This window comes from Plectropomus leopardus, chromosome 7, assembly GCF_008729295.1.
Source record: "Plectropomus leopardus isolate mb chromosome 7, YSFRI_Pleo_2.0, whole genome shotgun sequence".
In the NCBI taxonomy this organism is placed as follows: Eukaryota; Metazoa; Chordata; class Actinopteri; order Perciformes; family Serranidae; genus Plectropomus; species Plectropomus leopardus.
The window spans coordinates 2,876,696-2,901,647 of record NC_056469.1 but is presented as its reverse complement, the minus strand read 5'-3'; the positions used below and the strand labels follow the sequence as shown (position 1 = coordinate 2,901,647).

The 24,952-nt window shown below is 38.3% G+C and overlaps 1 protein-coding gene across 1 annotated transcript in view; it reads right to left on the bottom strand.

Annotated features, from left to right (window-relative positions):
- ascc3 (activating signal cointegrator 1 complex subunit 3) overlaps positions 1-24,952 on the bottom strand; it is a 202,737-nt gene that overhangs the window by 153,375 nt on the left and 24,410 nt on the right. The window contains 3 exon segments of the mRNA XM_042490728.1: positions 3,413-3,538; positions 7,710-7,845; positions 10,305-10,506. Of these exon segments, the coding sequence (XP_042346662.1) occupies positions 3,413-3,538; positions 7,710-7,845; positions 10,305-10,506 (464 nt within the window).

Below are 24,952 nucleotides of genomic sequence, written 5' to 3'. Positions count from 1 at the left end.
CACACACACACACACACACACACACAGACACAGACGAACACCTGAGCCGAGCCAATAACTGAAACTGTGGAACCATCAAGAGCAACAGAGTAGATGTGATTAAACCGTCTGCTTATCAGTTTGTCATGGCACAAGACACATGCACGCACTTCCATCCAACAGTCAATTACACACACGTACATACACTAAAGCTGAATCTTGTTTATTATGATGTCCATTAGCATGAGTGACAGGAAGGTTAAGAGAGGTGAGCAGTTACACTAGCCTCCTGTAGTGTGACAAAATGCCTCGGAGGTTTACGGATATTGTACCTCAGGGCCTTCATCAACAAAAGGCCACATCCAGAGAGGAAGTGCTGACCTTTCGCACTGCTGCATCTTCACTCGTGATGCAGTAATGATGGATTGCAAAGTCCTCTTCAGCAGACAGGATGGGAGCAGAGCCTTTCAAAGACAATGATGTGTGTGGACTATCCTCCGTCCTCCTGCCATAGCTCTTTCCCAAAGGGGCTGAAGCAGACTGAACTCCAGCTTTTCCAGCCTACTGCCCCCTAATATAGGCCGGCGGTGGCTGTGTAAAGGCTGCTAGAGGCTAGGGGGGATGTTTGTACCAATATGAGTGTGGGTTTGTCAGTCAAAGTGTCATTCAGACTGACGGGTCATTGTGTCGGCTGACAGCCGGCTGAGAGCTACAGCACTTCCATTAAGAAGGAACATCACTCACTGGCCATTACAGCCACAGTCTCCCCCTGTTCACTGGAATGGAGGATAACAGGGACCATATATATACCCAGGGCGTCAAACTCTCCTGGCAGCTGAACAGACCCCTAGGCAAGTCCTGTTCTTCATACAGAAGTACCTCAAAATGCAGAGAAGTTAATATGCAGTGTTGAGAAAGTAATCCATTAGTAGAGTTGGGGTTGCTCAGTTTTCTATCAAAAATATAGCCTGGAATCTGCCTATCAAGTCCCTTAATGAATCTTTGTAGGTTCAGCCTTTAACATTTGAGTAAGTAATACAAGTTATACATAACTAAGTTCAGATATACTGCTGAAATATAGTAGTGCAAATATAGTGCAGAGACACTACATAATTGGCTTGGGTAACCTGCACTTGAATAACAATTTTCTACTCGTTTTTGACCACTCAAATTGCTTTCACACACGACTCATGTTCACACACACATTCACACAGCGGTGGCTGAGGCAACTGTACAAGGTGCCACCTGCTACTCAGTTTTTAATAATTCACAGACATGCACACACTAATGGTACAGCCATCAGGAGCAATTTGGGGTTTAGTATCTCGCCTAAGGATACTTCAACATGTTGACTGAAGGAACCAGGTTTCAAACCACCAACCTTTCAATTAAAGGGAAAACCGCTCTACCTCTGAGCCACTGCCACCCAGTATTAAGGTATACCAAGGTGTTGAGAAAACCCAAAGGTATATTTTTCAATACCATCCTAAATACAGGAGCTCTTCCTTCTGTTAAACTCATTGTATGTATTGCACAGCACTCACCACCAAAGCTTAGTCCCCAGTCTCTACTGGTGGAACAGGCAGCTGACCTGAAAGACACTGTGACAGCTAGTGGTGGAGGGAGAAGTTACCGGACTGTAAACAGCTGGCCGCCAGCGGGCAGAGAGGAATAGCGGCATGTTTCTTTTATCTAACTTTGTGAGTTAAGGATTTGAAATTTCAGGAAGGTAAACCAATGGACCTGCACATGTATAGTGCTTTTCAAGTCATTTTGACCACTCAAAGCGCTTTCACACTATGAGTCATATTCACAAAAATATTTAAAAAATGGTCACTGAGGCTACCGTACAAGGTGCCACCTGGTACACCCACATGCACTCACTCACTGATGGAGCAGCCATCAGGAGCAATTTGGGGTTCAGTATCTTGCCCAAGGATACTTCAACATGTTGACTGGAGGAGCCAGGGATCAAACTGCTGACCTTTAGATTAAAGGACAACCCACTCTTCTCTGAGCCAAAACCACCCATCTGAAGGTATGAAATATTACATACTGTCCAAGCCCACTACACAACATACAAAAAAACAAACAAAACCACCAAAAAAAAGTTTCTACCAAGCAGCAACCATAGACTGTGTTTAATAAGGGACATAGCTACCATGATATCACCCACTGCTCTGTGGACTTCCTTTCAGGCTCCAGTAGGTGTGCCGAGCTTTGAAGCCAATGTACCTTGTGTCCTTAAAACACTTTCCTATTGACTTACTTGGCGAAAGAGACATTTTCTTGTATAACGCAACCTCTGTGAACTGACTTGTTTTACTATTAGAATTTAATCCATCTGGTCCGATAACATTTGAAGAAGAGCCCCTTTGATTTTATCGCCATTCAAGTAAGCGGCGCGCTTAACACAACGTTAGCTATTTGGCCAGCGGAAGTTAGCTGCCCGGCCACACTTGGCCGCTGTAAGTCTCTATTGCGCTTGCTCTATAGGCCACACAATGTGGAAGCAGCACCAACTGTCCAGGTAATTTAATGCAATGTAACTGAGCCATTTTGGCTTCATGTGCCATGAAGCAACTCTCATTGAAATGCATACGACCCTGTGTATTTTATACCTATCATAGGAGCTGAGCTGGAAATTTCAAGATCAGACAAAAATACACAATCTTGCCAAATTGTATGCCATATGCATGAACACGGCCAAAATCATCCAAAAAATGAAAACTAAAAAGCGTGTAAAATGTGCTTACTAGGGTTAAAGATAGTGATGTTTATTTTCTGGCATTTCTTCCACATGATGCAGATCGATTACATTCAGTCTTATGTATGTTAAGTCCCTGTTTTGTCTACTGTTCAGCTGCTCACTTGAGCCTAACAGCCAATGGTGTTATTAATAACAAACATTTTTGTGTTTTTTGTGTTTTTACAAACAGCTACATAGGTGCTGGGAGTAATTCTTGACCAGGTATTATTTCTTGACTCCCTGGAGTCACCAGTGGTTGCCTGGTAACCTTTCACCACGTCTCTTGTATCTTTTCTCTATCTTCAGCTCGACCCGTGACGTTTTGGTGCTGCAGCAATTACTGTCCACAGACGTGTGCACTTTTTTTTCAGTAATAATAGAATGAAAGGCAGAAAAAGAAAAGAAGAGCAAAGTGTTTTATGTAAGTTCCCATTATGTTCGGATATTTTGTCACAGCGATAATAATACAAAATCTGCTAAGCTTACTTTGTCAGAGTCACTATTGACTGGACATATTCATGATTTTGACCAACCTTGTCTGACCTCAGAAATGTCACGGTCAGCCTTTGAAACCGCACAGTGGTCTATAACCCTACTGTGCAAACACACACACACACACACACATATCCACACACAGTATAAAAACACAGATAAAAAACACAACAAGCACCCCACAGCTCCTACCTCATCTAGCTCAGAGATGTAGACTGGCTTCTCTTCAAAGCCGATAGGCATGGGCTCGTTGGGTGGGATCTCCACCTCTTCATACATCTTAGTGTTCTCTCTGCGGATTCCCTCGGGTAGCAGCATCTGAATGTCACACACACAAAAACAGTTAGAAAAACACAGACCTCACAAATGACCTCAAGAATGAGCCAACTGGATTTTAAACACACTCAGAAGGATATCCAAAGTCACAAACTACACTATTAGAATTCAGCTCTATTTTCACAGAAAATTTGCTGTAATACCGCTATCCTTCCTGCTTCATTGAGAACAAAGAGCGGATCAAAAACACTTTGAACATCTAATCAGTGTTTGTTTCAAACATAAATTTGAAGTACTTAAAAGCCCAGTGACAGAAGATAATGCAATAATTAGCTATATTGTATTGAAATCTGTGTCATCCCACTCAGTGAGGTTTTAACGTGATTCGTGGTTATATGTGGCAGCTGGGATTCACAACTCATCTTCATGACATAAGGAGAAAGGTAAATTTTGTGTTTCATAGAATAGTAAGACACATTGTTCCTGAATCAAATCCAGCAAGAACACTTGAATGTTATTCTCATCCTTCCTATCCTCTAATTTTATGTCTCATCACTGTCCACTTAATGTCAAATGAAAGACAAAAGCCCCCCCAAAACTATAGTGCATTCAAAAGTATTTAGATCCCTTTATTTTTTCACATATTGTTATTTTGTAGCCTCATACTAAAATCCTTTCAAATATTTTTTTCCCTCATCAATCTTCACTCAATACCAAAAAACGACAAAGCGAAAATAGCAATTTTATTGAAACTGAAAAACTGAAATACCACATTGATGTAGTATTCAGACTACGGTTGGAGTTCAACATACCACAGTTTCTAGGCCACTTAGTCTGCAAGGTGTCTCAGCTTTTGACTCGCGTTCCAGCTCCATTTTGTAGAATCCAAGTACTCACACAAGGCAAGAAAAAACTTTAACAAGGTTTATTTTGCAATAAAAAAAAAATAAATAAAAATTAAAAAAAACAGTACGTAAAGTCCTTCCATAATAAGATCTCGTCTGGTCCACTTCTGACTTGATGTCATATTCCTATTTCATAAAATGGTACATGTTAAAGCATGGTCAAAAACGTATGTGGATCCACACCTACACAGACTTCTCGTTGTCTTCTAGCACGACATCATCCTGTCCTCTTTTGTCATGAGCACTAAACTGCCTTACAGCACCATAGCTGTGGTACATAACTTTGCCTGCGTTCTAACAGAAAAAATATAATAAGTAATAAGTAATGTAAATATAAAAATATCTTTATTTTAGTTACTACTATACACCAACATTAACATTTTTACCAAGTACAAAATATGAAAATAAGTGACTCTCTCACAGTGCCTTTGCTGAGTGCTTAGTTGAAGCATTCAGTTGGAAATTTTTTCACTCCCAAGTCTTCTTGGGTTTGATGCGACAAGTTTTGCACATCTGGATTTGAGGATTTTCTGCCGCTCTTCTCTGTAGATCCTCTTAAGCCCTGTCAGGCTGGATCAGGAATATAGGTGGACATGTCCAGGTCTCTCCAGAGATCTTCCACTGGAGTCAAGTCCAGGCTCCGGCTGGGTCACTCGAGAATGTTCACAGTATTGTCCCCAGGCCACTCAGGTGTTGTCTTGGCTCTGTGCTAAGGGTCTTTTCCTGATGGAAGGGAAATTCTTGGACTCGGTCTGAAATCCTCAGCTCTCTGGACCAGGTTTTAATTGAGTTTATCTCTGTAATTTGCTTCATTCAGCTTTCAGTCAGTCCTGACCAGCCCCCAGACCCTGACAACAAAAAAACACTACCACTGCATGATGCTGGGAAGGTGATTTCCAGACTAAGAAACAGTTCAATCTTGGTTTCATCAGACCAGACAGTCTTGTTTCTCGGAGTCTGAGGGTCCATTAGGTGCTTCCCTATGTCTTTCAGAGAGGAGAGGCTTCTGTCTGGCCACTTTGCCATAAAGCCAAGACCGGCTGAGTTTTAATATGATTATGATCATTTTGTTGAGTCATCTCTGAAAGCAGGGGGATGTAGGAGATTTCCAGCTGGTTTGAATCATCTTCTTAGAATAACTTTAAAAGAGACTTTAAGCATCTAAAAAGTTCCAGTTCCAAAGGGCCGTTTACACAGCAATGCTTCTTGAATGAAACGTAAACTTTTGTTGTGGTTTGGCCTTTCTTTCATATGACAACAGCGTTTCGGGGGCCTGCAAACTCAAAGTTTTGAAACTGGGTTCCAGAGTGTAATTTGTTTTAAACGCCACCCCTTCTGTCGACGTGAAAACTGGCAATGCCCAGATCCTGTGAGAACGGTGATGTCAGAGCCGCACTTCACACTTGCTAATTACTTCTCTGACAAATAGCCATGCACGAGTAGGCCAACATTTACAACATGGCGGACTGCTGAGCTGTGTTTGTGGTGAGTTTATCAATGCTGCTGGTTCTCATGCATGCGTTCTTCACCATTATCTTCTTGTTTGTTTATACTTACCGCTCTGTAGAAGAAGGCCTTTATGCACATGCATATGGTCTTCTACTGTGGTGTGTCATAACAAGTTACACCACTAAGTACTAGCGTAGCATGCAAACTACAGCGTTTTTGGTTGTTTTTGCGGATGCATGTACACAAGGATAGTTTTTACAATGTTAGCATATGAACACAGACTTTTTTTAAAATGCAGAGGAAAGTATTTTCGGTTTTTAGTATCTCCGTTTACATCTAAATGTGACTTAAGTCTGGGGCAATTTCCCATCTGTAGATCCCAGAGAAAACTTAAAGAGGCTTGTAAGAGAGGCCTCTGCACATTTGCATTTGTGAAATAATGTCGAAACAGACAGATACATTTCTTTTAGCTCTGTCGCTGAGTAATGGAGCCTATGGATGACTTTTATTTGAATCTGTTTGTACCTCAAGTTAATTGAGAAAGTTTAAGTTATAAGCAAGCCTTCATTCCAGATGTTATCAGACACTTCAAGATTCAGCTATTTGATTTATTATATTTTGAAAGTAACTCAGCCAGAGTGACCATCGGATACTTGGTTATCTCTCTTACCAAGGCCCTTTTCCCTGGGTTGCTTAGTTTGGCTGAGTAGAGGGCTCTACAAAGAGTCCTGTTTGGTACTAACCTCTTCAATTAAAGATTTATAGAGCCGCTGTGCTCTTTGGAACATTCCATGCAGCAGATTTTTTGTTATAGCCTTCCCCAGATCCTAAAATCGTCTCTGAGCTCTGAAGGCAGATCCTTCCACCTCACCCCAACCAACTGAATGTATCGCATTGACTCCAATCAAGCTGTTAAAATCTCTCAAAGATGGTCAAGAGAAATGGAGGGCACCAGAGCTAAAATAAAAGGGCCAAAGCAAAGGTTCTGAAAACTTTTTTATAAATTTACAAAGATGTTTTGAACTGTATTTTTGCTTCTCATTTCTGGATATTGAATGTTGATTTCTGAGGAAAAAAATGACTTAACTATTTCAGCAAAAGGCGTCAACTTAAAAAAATATGAAAAAGTGAAAGGGCCTGAATACTTTCTCAATGCACTACACATCCCTGTAAAGGCTGAAACTATTAACATTCAAATTTAAAATCAATTTTGGATCAATTCACCAACTTTGGTCTTTAGTTTTGTCACTGCAATAATGAAGCATTCTGAATATGACAAAACTCTCATTTGATTTGATTTGATGACTCTGGTATTTCATGCACAATAACTGACTGGTAGAAAAATATAATTACAATGAGCTTAAAAAAACATACAGCAGAGTTGTTACTGTTTTAAGTAACACTGATAGCATCATAAAATGAAACTTAAACTTTTAATTTCCACCTCAAGTAACATGTAATAATTATACAATCAAACACTAAAGGGATAGTAGATTTTGATTTTTAAGAAATAGACTACTAAAAATATATTCAAACAGCCACATACAAGCAAAAGCATACAGGTAAAATGTGTGTTACCAGGGTGTAATGTTGGAGCAGACTAAACTGTGAAAACTGTGATTTTGGACTGTACCACAACAAAGATTACAGTCAGTTCTTTGTTCGACAATCCAGTGCTCCTTTATTTCATAATGATCAGTTTTAAGAAATGAAAAAAATAAATAAATAAAAGCTGATCATACACCACTATTGCTATTTTTTCAACATCTCCATTTTGTTAATATCCAAGGCTAAAGGCGCATTACACAATAAGCAGCATGAAACAGTGGATTCAGAGATAACAGTTGTTCAAGACTCACCCTGGCTCCTCCAACAAACGCAGGCATCTTTGTGGCCTCTGCGTAGCTGTCATAGACGTTGGGATATCGAATACGTTCATACACTCTCTCTCTGTTCAGTATAGGTTCACGTCGTGCGGTCAGCAGGGCCTGCTCCCTGTACAGGTAAACACAAGACATATGCAATGAAAAGCCCAAAAAGGTATCTTTAAACTGCATTAAGGGGTAAAACTAAATACTTCAAACTGAGAAGAAAGAAAGAATTCAACTTAAGAGTCTTCTGTCAAAGTAAAAGGAATAATCAGTGATGTCCCTTTAACAGCAACAGCAGCACAGTGTCATATCTGCTTCCATAGGTCCCATGCACAAACCCTGGTATCCATCCTTCTTTTAGTTTTAGAATGAACAGTGCAGTGATTCAAAAGGAGAGGCACAGATGTGAGGCATTATGTTCCTTCCTAAAGTGGCTTACCTCTCTGCTAATCTTTTCCTTCACACTGGGCTGGATTTGGTCATGCTAAGTTTTTAATTAAACAGATCGCTGCTCTTTTTTCTTTTTTTTCATACTCTGAAATTAAACTTTCTGAAAAATCCTCTGGAAAAAAAAGGTGTGACAAGCTGCAGTGTTGCTGTGCTTTTTTTTTTTTTTTTGGAGGGGGGTAAAGCTCAAGAAAAGTTGCCAGGAAAAATGCAGAAGCTTGTTGGTTCTGGTGTGGCTACCTGAGACAATAGGTGGAGACCAAAAATTTAAAAAATAAAAAACAGAAAACAAAATCAAAACTAGACAGTGCCATGTGGCTATGACTGTGGTTCAAGCAGGTTTACAATCATTTGGATGCTTATTTGACAGAAAGCAAAAATCTTAACTTCCTTTAAAATGATTTTTTTTTAATAGTAAAGTGAAAATTTAAATAAAAATAGCTCCCTGAGGTTTTACAAAGTAAAAGTTCCTCCCATGCTGACACTTTCTTTGCATGTATCACAGATTGTCTTCCCTGGTGTCAGTCAAGTGTAATATGCACAGTTTTTAATTAAGTTTTATTGGCATTTCATTATCAATAAAACAAAATGCTGATAAAGATAATTGGCAAAATACCAAATATCAGCCCCAATAATCATCCAAACCAATATTCTGTTGACCCCTAATGTCTACTAATAGTGCTATTACGTGAGAAATGTCAAAACGCAAAAACAAAAGTGCGGCGCTTTTATTTGCCTCTAATATGGTTTGATGTTTTTTTATCCTGCACCTGTAGAAGTGAATGTCCGTGCCCTCCTACCTTGTTTGTAAATGTCAAAACTTAACATGGAACTGCAAAGATTTAGAACATGTGCAGGCTGGTTAAAGCATTACTTGAACTCTTAACCTTTGCATTAAAAGATAACCAACTTACCACTCAACTACTGAGTAAACCAGCTCATCATCATGTTTCTACAACCATGAAAATCAAAAACACTGAGGGACATGCCAAGAAGGTTTTGACTGGATTAATTATGAATTGAATGAACATCTGTTTACTTAAGGTGAATATATACCTTTTGTGTTATTTAACACATATATTGCATATTTGAGATTTGTCTTGCAACAGTCAAATCCTTGATGATTAAGTTCAGAAAAAATCTCACATTATTCTGCTGCTTTGAGGTGTATTGTCAAATATTCTGAGAAATTTGGCTAAAGATGTGAAGAAAGAAAATATGCCTCATACAAATTACAACAAGCTATTAAATATCACTGAAGATTCATTATTTGACTGATCCAAACACCATCTGAAACACTTTATATCTAGTAGCCAAATGAAGTCTTTGGTAGCATTTGAATGAAGACTTGTGGAGATATAGATGTGAATTAATTCAGCACATTTAAAAATATTTATAGAGTGACAGAATTTTGAATTGACCAAAGGTTGCAATGAGGAAAACTTTTGGCAAAATTCGGTGGATGTGCTGGAAAATGTTCAGCTCTGTAGGACGTTCAGGTGATTTTTAGACTTCATGAAGATAGGAATGTGAAGGATCCAGAAATTTCGATTTTCTGTAATATAAGCCAACTTTCAACAATTCTTACCAAAAAGCTGATTACAAGATATAAAATCTAATAATTTGTCTAGTCAATTAAGTCTATTTCAATTCATGACCATTTATGTGATACTGAATTTAAAGACTCGGGTTTAAAAATGCGTCATTACAAAACAGATTTCCGTATGAAGTTCTCGAAAACAAGATTTAGAGAAAATTGGCAAAGAAGTGAAAAGAAATTGCATTTCTAAAATAAAAGCACATAGGTGCAAAAATGCAAAAGAATTGAGAGATTAAAATGGCAAAAGAATTTTGGCTCTAAGCCAAAACATTGTAGAAATAACTGCAAAAATGTAAATTTGATTGTCAGAGGGTCATCCTGAGGTCAATGAGTGCCATTTCATGCGCCTGAGTAGTGGGTGGAATTTTCACGCCATCTGCCAATTTTGGTGACAGTTAGTCTTGAATTCTTTGAGCAGAGAAAAAGAGGATGAAGAACAATAGTGAGAGCAAAAACTATCTCCAGCAGCGAATGGTGCTGCTTGGACCCCTAATGAGGGAAAGAGGACCAAGAGAAAGTTCGGAGAGATGATATACCTCTGGGCTCTCATCTCTCTTGGGTCAAAGGTCATGACAGCATCTGAAGAGTCGCTCTCATCCACTCCTTTGCCTCTCTTCCTCTCTTTCTTCTCCTCCCTGCGGTACATCTTCATCATTTGTTTCTCCTGCTCTGACTGGATGGTCACCTGGCACCCGAAGGCCGGCTTGGTCACTTCGCCGCTGACTTTTCGGATCATATCTGGAGGAAACATACAGTAAATAAAGGGAACATGTTAGAACATTAAATGTTAGAACATTAAAGGTTCATTTACTTTCTCTACATAGAAAGCCAATGAAGAGGATAACACTTGACAGTGAAATATACAATTTAAAGTAAGAACAAGGGTTTAACAGCACAGTCTTCACCACACATCATATTACAGGACATTCAGTTTAGTATTAATCTTTCTTCACTTTAAAATTCCCAATAAACAAAACAATGATATCTATATCTTAGTGAGTGTAGATTTTGAAAAGTATTTATCAATAAGAAAATACACGGAGCCCAAAAGCGTTACTCTCCATAGGTGTGCTAGCTGGCTAGCCATGTTTTGTCAATTTGTGTTTGTACGAAATGAAGGAATCCTCCTAGTTTCTCATACATATTTACCACTAAAATAGCTTTATCTTTTACTATGACACTTGATAATGTCTTTGAATTAATTTGCACATTGTTGGCATTTGTTGGCTGTAATATTTAAGATCTCTTTTTTTTTTCAATCTTTCCTTTGAAATGATAAAGACGTCTTCTTGACCTCTTACAATACATCAGCATGTTTCTGTATCTGTATTTCTGGCAATGATTTGATAGCCTGTGATCCTTTTCGCAGCCTGTGGTTGGCGCTGTTGAGCTTCATTCAGAGCACCAATAAAGCAGAAAATTTCAGACTTCCAACCAAACAACCAATTTACAAAAAAACCCACTGACTTACAGAAAAGGGAGCCTTTAACGCTACAATGCTAACTCATTTCCTTGTTTTATAACTCATTCCTCCAATGATCTACAAGTGCACATATGAAACAATAAATAATGGCCTACAATAGAGACAAAAACAAAATTGTCACAGATACACAGCAGTAAAAATAAATTCTAATAATCGTCAAAAAGATATAAAGTCAAAGCAGTAACCAAAATAACATCTGTGTAAGAATTTAACAATTGCTGGAACATGAACAATCTAATCTAAAAGTTCTGCTTGGGTTTAATGCAGTGTGGTTTGGATTTTGGTGGAAATATGTGGAGACATAATGATGTTTTGACATCTTTTAACCATCTTAAAATCTGAATATTATGACCTCATTTTGTTCTGTTTTTGTGTAAACAAATAATAAATCAAGTACTTTGAGAGAACAGATTAAGTCATTAAAAAGGCACAAACACAAATAAAAAAAAAACATGCCCTTGAAATAATTGAAGAGCACAAATTATTATTTGTCAAAACATTTTTTTTCATCTTCTCCATGACTTCCCATTATCCATACTTTAAAAGGACTGAGAACAGATAATAGGATTTGTAATATTTTAAGACTTATCAGGCTGTGTGCATCAGAGCCTGCAAAGAGCATTTATCCCTGGCTGAACAACAGAAGCGTTTGTTCACACTTAGAAAGCAACATCGGGTCAGCCAATGTCAGAAAAAAAACAGACTCATATTTCAGCAGTAATCCTGATAGCTCATTGATGTCAGACACAAGTGCATCTGGCACTGCACGGGTTAACCTTCCCCATTGCAGCCTCCCTGTTTGAGGCACAACAGCTCAATAAAAGGCAGAATTGCTCTTGAAAACAGATGAGATCTGATGATTGCACCGCGGCCTGGGCTGATTGACTGAATGATTTCTTCTTTATCTCGTCTAGTGGCTCTACCTGCTGCACAGCCTCCCCCTCGTTCTGCCGGCTCCCCTCTTCCTGTCACTCTTACCCTCCCTCCCATTACCTTTCCCACTCCCAACCCCTTTAACTCTGTCACCCTCTATGCACCGATTCCTCTGTCTAAACCATTCCCCCGTCCTTTACTTTCCCTCTCTCGGGGAGCTATTGTGCCTTGTTGTGCGTCTCCAGCAGTGATTGCCTCCAAATCTCCAGGTTTCTCATTTCCACAAGTGATCATGGTGCCATAATCATTGTAAGGAGCATCACCAAAACACATTTAGGTTTCTTGCAAGATGTTTCAAAGTGTTTTCACACTGTTTTCTTCACACCTTTAACACCAATATAGGATTTTCAAGATCAGTCTTTTTAGAGTCAACATAGAGTGGTAACTGAATTACACAATAACAAGATCATCCAATTTATTTTTTGTAAATAAGATAAGGCAAAGGAACATTAATTTGAAAATGTCATATATATACAATATAATTTGTTGTGTTTTAACTTTTCAGATAAACAATAGTTATCATTTTCATACTAGCAAACAAGCATGTATATAATGGTTACTTTTTTACCTGTTTTTTATTTTTAAAAAAATCAAAATTTAATCTGCAGTATTATCAGATCTGTAAGTGAACATTGCTGATTTTGTTTCTTTAAGGTACAGTGTATCACAAAATGGAAAAAATGTGAAAAATTATACTTTGAAATTAGGGCTGGGTGTTATGGCTTTAAAATGATATCATGATATGTTTAGGCTATATCATGATACACGATATATATCCTGACATTTTAAAATTACCTCTAAACCACTGTAAACTACTAAAACACAAAATGATTTAATTAACTACAGGAACAAATTAAGTAACTGCTGCCATAAAATAAAGTAAAATAAACTACTGTTATAATAAAGTTTACTAAAATATTGTTATAATGTGAAATAAAGTATAAAGTTAAATTAAGTACTGTTATAGTAAAGTTAAATAAAGTGTTGTTATAATTAAATGTGTTGATGTTTTTGCTGTGGACTTGCAGCTTCCAGTCAACAGTTAGATGTTAGCGTTAGCAGACATTTAAATTGTAACTGCGGTATGAGGATTCATCCACTACAAGCTGAAAACAAACTAACAGCTCTCTGGTTCATGTATTAATAGTAACTGTAAATTGCAGTAGTGCTCCATGGTCATGAAATGCGACTAAATAGCCACAGTCTGGAGCTTTGCGAAAAGCTCTGCTTTGAGTGTGTGTCTGTGAGGGGCAGAGAGTTGCAGGAGAGATAGGGAAAAATGAAACGCCAAAGCAAGTCTCATGCCGGAGGCTAAAAACACAAGACAATTTATACTCATAATATACGATATGTAATTTTATACATTGCACGTGGAACAAGCCATGATGCACTGAGTATAACTGATTTATCACCCACCCCTATTTGAAATGTTCCATGCAAATATGTTTGTGCCTTTCAGATAAAGTGAACAGTCTCAAGTTTTTTTTTTTGTATGCAAGATACCAAATCCAGTCTTTATGATTTTACCCCAAAATAGGTGAAATAGCTATCTGTCTGTGATTAGTCCATCTGATAGCAGGGTGAAGTGACTGACAGGTAGGGAAAATCAACATGTTGACTAAACAGCAAAGAGCTTTTGGCTGAGTATTGGATTAAAATTTTTGTCTTTTGTTTTGGGATGTGGCATACAGCATCGCTGCTATCAATATCTACAAATATTGCACAGCCAATGAAACAGTTTTCTAGTTCTAAAGCTACACATGAATTTCTTTTCAACTGCAAGAAAAGTGAACTCTGAACTGATCATAGCCATCCTAGACAATTCACCTGGCTCAGCTGCACCCAGTGAAATTGTCCCTCCCAGTTACCTTACAGTTAGGGTGGCAGCAGAGATAACAAAACATTTTTTTCTTCATCAAATATCATGCTTAACTTAAGTGGATCAAAACATATCTGATATTGAATTAATCTGCAGATACTCTAGTTCAAAATGAGACAAAACTTTTGTACAGATGTCAGTATGAGCCTCAAGGAAGGCCAAAGTGCGGCCTGCAACACATGTTGAGGCTTGTCGTTACGCCAAGCTGATTGACAGAAATGCCCTTTAATCTCTGCTGCTAAATTTGCAATCCCTACTCGCCCCTTAGGAAGAGTGAGACGTCATCAGTCAATGAGGATATTAAACAGTCAACCAAACAGGTTACTTAACAATTGTGAATAATCCAAACAAGATGTCCTTGAGCATACAGTCATAGATGTGCACACAAAATATTAGGCTGATCGGTCCAGTAGTACGTGAGATCACCTGCTTACAAACAAACACACACACAACTAATTACAAAGCAAGCAAGGGAGATATGTAGGTGGTTATCCAAGAAACATGGTCTAAATGCTTTTCCACAACCCCTTGCAGTGTTGTGGGAACATTTGTACACCAAACAATGTTATTAAATGAAAAAGTTGAACAATTAATTAATCATTTTAGTTGATGGATCTCTAGTTGTTTAATAATCTCAGTTTAATAAAAAAAATTAATTAAAGACAAATAAAGGCAAGGAAATAAAAAATAAATTAAACAAAAATAAAGGCAACGTTTACTGTTGCATAAAAGAGTTTGCTCATGAAAGATGCCAAATTCTGAAAAATGATACCATACTATGATCATATCCTGACTACACGATTCCACTAAATGTTGATATTGGATAATTTTGAATATTCTTCTCTATGTAGCTAATAATCATTATCCCTGTGAGCATTACTCATAGTATGAATTCCTGCAAGACTAAAGAATGGCAGTGAGACTAGAAAATGCCTTTGGATGTCAGATATTGGCTGGCAATCTAGTTCCTGGGTTTTATTGCAGAATAATGCATACATATGAACATTTTGCCCATTATATAAACATAAAACTTCATTCAGCTTCCCCTTAATAACTGCTCCAGTGCTAATAATATATTTCTGCTATCACAAAGTCATACAAAGCACTCCATAATCCTCCCTATAATTCTGTCTGCTCACAGTGTGCTTTAATAATTTCAATAAATAGCTCTCTCTAACATTTAAGCTCTATAAGTGTGCACTAAGTACATCAGGTAGTCAAAGAGATTGCCTTGTTGTCAAACTTGCTGAGCAATGAGGATGATGCAACACTCCCTGCATCCACTGACTGCTTGTTCTCTGTGTTAGTTGTCACACTCAGAGCTGTGAGCCTGGTTTGCACTTGAGCGGCAGAGAAAAGCCTCTGTTCTGATCGTGGCCTGGGGAAACTGTCCAAAATGCTTGTCAGAGAGGCACGGGCATCTTTTTGTTAAATTCATGGCAGGACCATTTGCCATGGTACATCAAGTCTGAGAAACTGATTTCTGTGTAGTTTTCTAGACATATTCCTAAAAACCTACTGGAGCACACGCAGAACGCAGACAGAAATGTGCTTAATGGCCCAGTCAAGTCATCTGTATACAAACACAAACACTCAGTGGGAGGCTTCTTCCACCAGGTTGTGGTTGTCAACATCCCATCATGCTCCACCTCTGTGTGTCTGCTTTAGAGAAAGCTGGAAAACACAACTAAAATTTGCACAATGGCCCTACCTCTTCTAAGGGCTGCAGCAACAAATTGAGTGTTTCCACCAGCAGGTTGGGATAGCTCTTAGAGTTTGGTACACATTTTTTTGCGTTTCTATTGTAAAAAGTTGTGGATGGTACCTTTAGTACCTTTGGAACCCCTTTTTGTTCTCTCCCTCTCCCCTGGAAACACTGGTCAGAGGAGAAGAGCTTTTCACACAATAGTAAACTATAACTATTATATGAAAGGATGTTTCACAGCCTTTAAGAGTTATCACAGCCAGCTTTGGACTGAGAAAAAAAAATCACGGGCTGTCTGTTAAGCAGACAACGTTTACCTGGAACATTCACTTGAAATGTTATCCCAGGACCGTTTACACGGCAACAGTTCTTGCATGAAACATTAAACTTTTGTTGTGACTTGGCCTTTCATTCACACTGTGATGCCGTTTTGGAGGCTTGACAACACAAACGTCTGACACTGGGTTTCAGAGTGTAATCTTTAAAAAATGCAACCTCTTCTGTCACTGTGTAAAGCGTAATGCGCGGATCCTGTGAGGCAGGCGATGTCATAGCTGCACTTTGCGCATGTGTGTGGCGTTCTTCTATGGTTTGTCAAAGTTACATCACCAACTACTGGTCTGGCATGCATACTACAGCGTTTTTGGTTGTTTTTGCAGATCCATGTACACGAGAATCATTTTCACAATGTTATCATATCAATGCAGATTTTTTTTTTTTTTTAAAAAGCGATGGAAAGTCTTCTATTTTTTTGTAGAGCTGTACTTGACTAAATGTGGCCTCAGTGCATGAGATAACAATGTGAGACCAGCAACACACCTTAAATTTCAACATGATAACTTTGACCACTCCATCTGTTTTTTATTGTCTCTCTTAGAAAAAACACACATTTAGTAATGAGTGGACCTGAAAGCATTTAAAAAGTGTATATAAATTGGGTCCGGATTATGTGAACTACGCATAATCTAAACCTCGTTTGAGAAAAAATCTTGGGTGAAGCATAGTTTCGATATGCACTGGCAGCACTGAAACTCTGCTCCTGCCTGACAAACACAAACCAGCTATTTATTAATATCTGTCCTTCAGCGTGCAGCCCCGTTCTGTGGTTGATAAAAAGGGTGCAGACTTTACTCTGTATCACAAGGAACAAGGAACAAGGAAATACAGCAAGTGCTGCTAGACAGAGCAGTGAGCATCTACAACCCCACACACATGTAAGAGTACCGTCTACACTGGCAACGATACACAGATCGTGGGTATCGGTACATGTTCATAGGTGTTACTCTTGGTTCCAAAGGTATTATACCCAAAGCTTGCGATAGAAATGCAGCTAAAAATATAGAAGGAATGGTTTAGTTGAGTTTCAACCACAATTAAAAGGATAGCTGCTATGCTGAAAGCATGCCTTCAGTGCCTTTTTATACATCCACTAGACACAAAGTAACATTGATACTCAGTATTAGTGTTTCTGGCCACATAACAGATAATAAGATTCGCTGAGTATTTACGCTCCTTTTAGCTGAGTATTGGTATCAACTTGCCAACAATGTGGGAGATTTGTGGCTTTTTAGCTGGTCAGTGCTCCAACACATTCATCAGATAGGTTGATGAGAGCAGACTTTGAAGGCAATAAAACTAAATCAATGAGCTAAAAGTGGTTAAGCTAGAAGAGGAAAAGTGTTCATTCTGATTATTTCCATAGATCAGATGATCTGCCTAGACTGTTTACAATTTTGTTTGAACTGACCCTTATCTGACATCAGTGTGAACCGGTCTATGCCTTGCAACGCCTCACATACCACCAGTAACATCACATCCATGCACTTTGGATAAATTACAAAAAACAAAAACAAAAAGAAAAGCTGAAATTTGTACTCGCTTCACTCTCACCTCACGTGGTACCTGAGAATAAAAGAATCTGATTCTGTAAACACAGCCTTAGTCGTTCAATCTATCTGCTCATTTAAAAAATATTGAGGAGCAATGCTTTAAACTGTGGATGTTTTAAAACAGGTTAATTCATCCAACAGCATTTCTTTGTGCATACAAAATAATAACCAAGAGTGGGATTTTTTTTTAACAATGAACAGATTTTAAATATTTTATTTTGTTCCTTGCTTGTGCTTCCAGCTTTCTTCCTTTTTGAATTCTTATCTATTGATATTATTTTGTTTCTGTTAAGTATGCAGCTTTACTAAAAGGGCTGCAATTATTTAATTATCAAATTATCTGCTTATTGTTTTCTCAATTAATCATTTAGTCTATACAACATCAGACAACGGTGAAAACTAAACATAAAAAATGTCCTAAAGCACAACTTTAGAGCTAAAGTATTCAGTTCTCTTGTGTTGTTCACCTGCAGTTCGAAATCAGAAAATTCAGTGTATTGTCATAAAAGTGGTCCTTTCCTCTTGACCTTAACTAAAGTGAAAGTTTACAGTTAGATTACTGAAAGACAGCAGGTTTTAAAAGTGAGCAGCCCACTACACAACTTTCCAATGTTGCTCTGTGTACAGTGACACAATAGCAAATGACCTCAGCTTACGACATCCAGTAAGACACACGGCATCAAAGCTAAGGGGCAGCCATATACCGTATATTATGACAAACTTCAATATGTCAGTGTGACTGTACTTTTGCCTTGAATAGCCCTTGAGTTATCCAGCACCCATTAAAACTTTTTGGAAATATGGACATGCTGTCTTTTTAATTGTCCATTCCACATATCCCTGCCTCTATCAGCCATTGAAATGTGGAAAAGAGCCACCAAGAGAATCTGTTCTTTGATAAACATGCAAGTGCCAAGCTGCAAACTGCAATTTAAAAGCTAATCAGCAAGAGACAGGCATTCCCACTAAATCCCACTCTTCCTGATGGCATGCAAATAGTGGAAAATTTAATCAGCCTTTTTTAACCCCTCCTGACTTCACCCTCAGTCGTCAAGGCAACACTAATCTCAAAAGCTGTCTGGCAAGTGAAATTTTTAACGCTGATCAAAAGTTCTTCACAATGGGAATAATATCATCTGAGGCTTGAAGCAGCATATGGGTGTGACCATAAAATACAGCTTGTTCTCTTCTGAGAAAAAGAGAGAAAAATGTTTAGCTTGCTTTACTTCTGGATGTAGTTAGTTTAGTTACACATTGTCCAATTAAAGGTGAGCCGTGACTCCATGCTGAATCCCAGACACAACATATTTTAGACACAGATTTGTCTTAAGTTCGTCTTATTAATCTAACCTGTCATCCTGCCACATTAGAGGACTTTGGTAAGTCTTATGTAGGTCAGATCTAATTCCAGTCCCCGTGTATTCACCAACACATGATGGACTGCATACTGCTCTAGTTTCTCTTCTAACATCCATGAACAAAACTTCCCCTTTCAGGTGAAATCTCAAGAGCTAGGTGAGCATCAATCCAAAAATATTTGCACTTATTTGGTTCATTTTGTTACCACGCTTTCGAAGTCCTTAAATCCATCAACCCGAGTCTGGAAAACAGTTTATTTTGAAAATGATTAAGATTTAAATCCTTCAGAAATTTGGTGCCACCAACATATAGATTACTCCCAGATAGCAACACAATCTTAGCGAAATGCAAACCCAATTCCAAAAAAAGGTTGGGACGTTGTGATAAAATACAAACAAAAAAGAATACAGTGATTTGCAAATCATTTTTGACCTATGGTCAATTGACTACAGTACAAAAAAATAACTGTTCAATCTGCTAAACTTATTTTTTTGTTTTGTTAATATAAACTCATTCTAAATTTGATGCCTGCAACACGCACCAAAAAGGCTGGGACAGGGGCATGTTTACCACTGTTTGACATCTTTTTTGTTTTTGTTTCTTCTTCTTTTTTTAATAACAACACTCAGTAGGCTTTTGCAACTGAGGACACTAATTGGTTAAGTTTTGAAAGTCAAATTCTTACTTGACCCATAACTTCAGCTGCTCAGCAGTCCAGGGTTTTCATTCCCATACATTGTACATCTTATGCACCACACATTTTCAGTGGTAGGCAGGTCAGTCTAGTACCTGCACTTTACTATGAAGTTTTATCGCTGTGACACATGCAGAATGTCGTTTGACATTGTCTTGGTGGAATAAGCAGGGGGATCACTAAAAAACGATGTAGAGGGTAGAATGAAGATAGAAGGTAGATTTGTTGGTCAGTTTAAATAAAGTTTAAAAAACGAAAATAACAAGTATCCTTGATCCTGCTACATCTTTGGAAGTGAAGGTTGAGTTGATTAAAATCTGCAGCTACTATGAAGATTCCATCCAGTTGCTTGGTGATGTTGCTGCTGATGGCATTGTTCAATTCCTGCAGTGCATTTTTTAAAATTGTATCAGAGTCTTGTGTCCAAATGGCCCCCACAAGGTCAGTCCGTCCAGTGCAACAGCTTGATCCACGATGTCAGGTGTTAACCATGTCTCTGTGAAAATGTGCGCAGAGCAGTCCCAGATCTCCCGTTGCTCAGTGAGCGACAATCACATTACATCCACATCACTCTCCTGCGATCAGACACGAGACAGAAGAAGGCTTGGTAGAGGAAAAGCTCCCGCTCCGAGTCAGGCCAGCCTCACCGTGGTACCGACTCTTCTCCCTCTTTTCGTCCGGCACTTTAAGTTTCGTTTCTCCCCTCCGGTCCAACCGGCTAGTTGGTGTATGACGTCCGCGGGGACCCTTTCGCAGTCCACTTCATTCAGTCCAAGCCCCACACAACTTTTCCCGATGCTGATAAGCGCCAATCTATTGTAGAAAAGTCATGCTTCAGCAGAAGGGGCCATGGTGTTGAAAAAATAGACAAATATAACAAAAAAGTAGCAAGGATTTGCGCATTTAGACACTCTGCATATGTACAGAGCCTTCATAGATGTGCAAGCTACCAATGATGCCATGGGTACTAACACATCCCCGTACTGACTTTTAAATATGAGCTGGTAACAATCAATGGATGGTCCTCTTCCTATGATTTCCAAAAACAATTTGAAATGTGGACTTGTCAGACCACAGCACACTTTCCCACTTTACGTCAGTCCATCTCAGATGAGCTTGGGCCCAGAGAAGTTGATGGCATTTCTGGATGTTAATGATGTCTGACTTTCACTTTGCATGGTAGTCTTGGTTTTCCAAATTCTTTCCAAGCTCATCTAGTAATAACCCTTATATAATAGTGTAAGTTTTTAAGGAGGTGCAGCCTGAGGGATCACATGTAACAGGCATCAAATACTGGTTTTCAGCCTCACCCATTATTGCATAGATTTCTGCAAAGTCTTTACATTTTTTGATGATATTATGGATTGTAGATGGTGAAATCTCTAAATTCTTGGCAAATGTGTGTTGAGAAACATTCTTAGACTGTTGGAATATTTGCCCATGAAGTTTTTTTACAAAGTGTTGAACATTGCACATTTTCTTGCTTCAGAATATTGGGCCTGTTGAGGATGTCCCTTTCATACCCAGTCATAATACTATCACCTGTTACCAATTACCCAGTTATCTGTGGAGTGTTCAAAGTGTTTTGAGCATTTCAAAACTTTCCTAGTCTTTTGTTGCCACTGTCCCAACTTTTTTGAAACCTGTTGCAGGGAGCAAAATCAGAATAAATGCATGTTTATAACGAACAATAAAGTTCACAGTTTAAACATTAAATATCTTGATTTTGGACTGTTTCCAACTGAATATAGCTCAAAAAGGATTTAAAATCATTGTTTTCTGCATTTTATACAGCATTACAAGCTGGGTTTTTTTTAAAGAGGGTTGTACATAAAATAGTCCAATTTAGAAAACAACATCAAGCTTGGGTTAGCCTCAATGACTGTGTTTGTCAAATGTTTATTTTGTAAGGATAGTGTATCAAGTAGCGAGAAGTTTAGAAAACTGAAGTTGTCCATTGCCAGTTTGAAGAGCATGATGGTCTTCTCTTTGAGTGCATACTTTAGTTAGCTTGCATGGTAAAGCAACAAGAGCAAAACAAGCAAAATCTTCCCCTAGCAACAAACAGCATCATATTAAATATAGCAGAGCATTTCAGTTTCTATAAGGCTACTTTTTAGCACGCACATCACACTGTCAGTGCAGGTCAGTTGCTTTAAGTCCCCCTGCAGACATGTTTTGGTTTTTTTTTAAGTATGTAAAACATACTCCTACGATGTGATTAATATTGTCTTTAACATGGTTTTTCCCATCATAAAATGTTCAAACAAAATCTGATATGACGCTCCAAGCACATCTGCTCTTTACATACTTACCATTGAGAATAAAAAAATTCATTAGTATCTGTACAAGACAGATGTCTATTTTCCACCAAGAACATTTACATTTCCTGAACACAATTCCAACACTCATATCAAGTGAATGCATCCAAGTGATTAAATATTAGCAATTAAATTTTAAAGAGCAAATCCATCTCCATTCTTTCATGTGTTTTTCAAATGGAAAATCCCAATCAGCCGTAAGCAGAAAGCTTGTGTTAAAGCGCCGATGCCCTCGCCTCCCTTACCCCCACACATGCTATTCCCTAACAGTAGAAGCAGGTAGAGTGAGGAAAGTATTAGCCTGGACGATTTTAGCTTGGAGGTGGAAGATGGTGCTATTTTATTATTATTTAACCTTAATCGGCTTGGACAGTATGTGATAAACCCTGACTAATATATTGGTAAGCCAATATTGGCCCATCATAGATATATCGGTATCGGCCTTTATGTTGTTCAATACGCACGATATATAAAGTTTATTTTGAACAGAAAATGACAGAAAAGGATACTTAGAATAGTTTAGAATGGTAAAATTCCCAATGTAGTTCACTGTTTCAGTGCTCTGATTTCATTTTTGTCTATAAAAGTTTACTGTCAAACTATGAAATATCTTGCCTTCATTTCGTTACCTTTGTCACAAGTAGCTGATAGCCATATGTAAGGGATAATTGCATTGCCTAATTGCATAAATACCAGCAGTTATATCAATACAGACATGTCTTACTTCTCAATATCAGTATATGCATTGGCCCAAAAACAAAAACAAAAAAAATCCAGTATTAATCAGGCTTTTGTATGGACTATTGCATACCTTCATTTATACCTTCCTGAAATTTCACCGGGGTATCAGTATATGACAGTATACCTAAGTGTGCAGGGTTTTCCCACCTTACTCTTACTCTTGCTAGTAATCTAGTAAGTCCACTGTACCACCAATCACCAGCTCTGATCTGGTAGACATAAATCCTTAATTCATGTTAGATTCAAAAATGCTGTTATTCCCTACGGCCTCTCTCTGCCTGCTGGCCACTGGCTGTTTACAGTCCTGTAATTTATCCCTCCACCACTAGGTGTTGCAAGGTGAGCTCTGGTGGTGAGTGCAGTGCACTACACACATCGAGTTTAATTGAAAGCGGATACATATCTTCTGGGTTTCGAAATACCCTTGTATATCGTAATACTGTGTGACAGCATCCAAGCCTAAACCTTTATTTAACCAGGTGAAAACACACAGAGATTTAGTGTAATACAATGCTGCGTTTGTACTGTATAAAAACAGTGACAGCTCCTCAGTCAGAGGGAAGGAGTCAGAAGGAGTCTTGTGATTGTGCATGGGGGCAGCAATGTAATTGTATGTAATGTAATTTTTTAAACCAAACTAATGTGGCATACACTGCAGTAAATGAGTGTACATGTAGAAATGACACTGTATAGCATTTTGACACGAAAACATACATACTTCAACTAAAATCTGATTTTTCAGATTTGAATCCATTACTCAAAACTAAAACTGCTGCGTGCATTTGTATGCCTTCAAGTTGCAGTTACAGTTTAAATCAATCTGTGAAAACACTAATGTCTCACACACATTTACCACCAGCAGCACAGACAAGCTATAAAATTAGCAAATTTCAAGGTGGACAACCAAGATTAGTGTCACCAATTCAGTATCTGACCAAATGTCTAGCTAACATGTTTTGTGGGATCAAAGTTCCCTTCACCTTCTGACCATCCATATTCTAATTAGCTCACTTCTGAGTCCAAGTGAATGTTTGTGCCAAATTTGAAGAAATTTCCTCAAGGTATTCTGAGATATCATATCCAAAACAATGAGAGAGATGAGTTCACAGTGACCTTTATGTTTGACATATGACTAACAAAACTGAATCAATCATCACTGAGTCCAAGTGGACGTTTGTACCACATTTGAAATTCCCTAAGATATCATATTCACAAGAATAGGACGGACAGACATTTAGATGTACAAATGAACAAACAGCCCAAAAACATGCTCATATGACTATAGCTGGCAAGGAAGCATTTAAAAAAAAGATGATTTATTACATCATGACTGAGCTCTTTTGTTGAGGCTGAAATGTGTTCGGTTAACTTTGTTTTAAATGGACTTGGCTCCATTGGGCAACACTAATTATTTCATTGTCTAATATTAAATCTGGCAGTATACATCAATGATTTAACCTGCTAAATGAATGAACATAGTTACTAGTCTACATTAATTAGCTCATGTACTGTTTCACACCCAGCATTAAAATCTATATTTAGGACCTGTGAATTCCAAATTACTCCAAAAACCTCTAAAGGATGAGTCTGTGTGACTTTAAATGGTTGCAGGGATTATTCTGACAAAGCAGGAGCTCTCTCTTCTAATCTTCAGACACTCTTTGATGTCTACCTTACATATGGATCAAAAGACAGCTCTGGCAATGAAAAATTATCCATCCTATCTTTCCAGCAATATCTTAAAATACTTAGAGCTCTACTCTACACACTGAGGAGGGGAAACCTGCCACCCCAGGACAAAGGAAACAGGGGGTTGAGATACAGCACTGGCTCAGGATGGAGGACGGCATAAGAAGAGAAAAAAACCAAGCAGGCATGGAAGGCAGGTACATCAATAGATGCCCTGATTCAGTACAGCTCACGATTGAGCCTTCTGAAATGTTATCTCGTACAAAATCAATGAGGTCAGCTTTAAGCTGCTGGGAAAGCGAGATAACTACAGTAAAATCCAATGTAAGCCTATTCCATAAAAGCCTGTGCTTACAGTATTTTGGCCTTAGCAACACCTCACACGTGCCAACCTGTTCTTCTCCACGTAGAGCCTCTTATTCTATCATTTCTCTCATTTATGAGAGGTATTAAATAAAGGACAGAAATAGAGAGCCTGGCTGCAAGGTGCA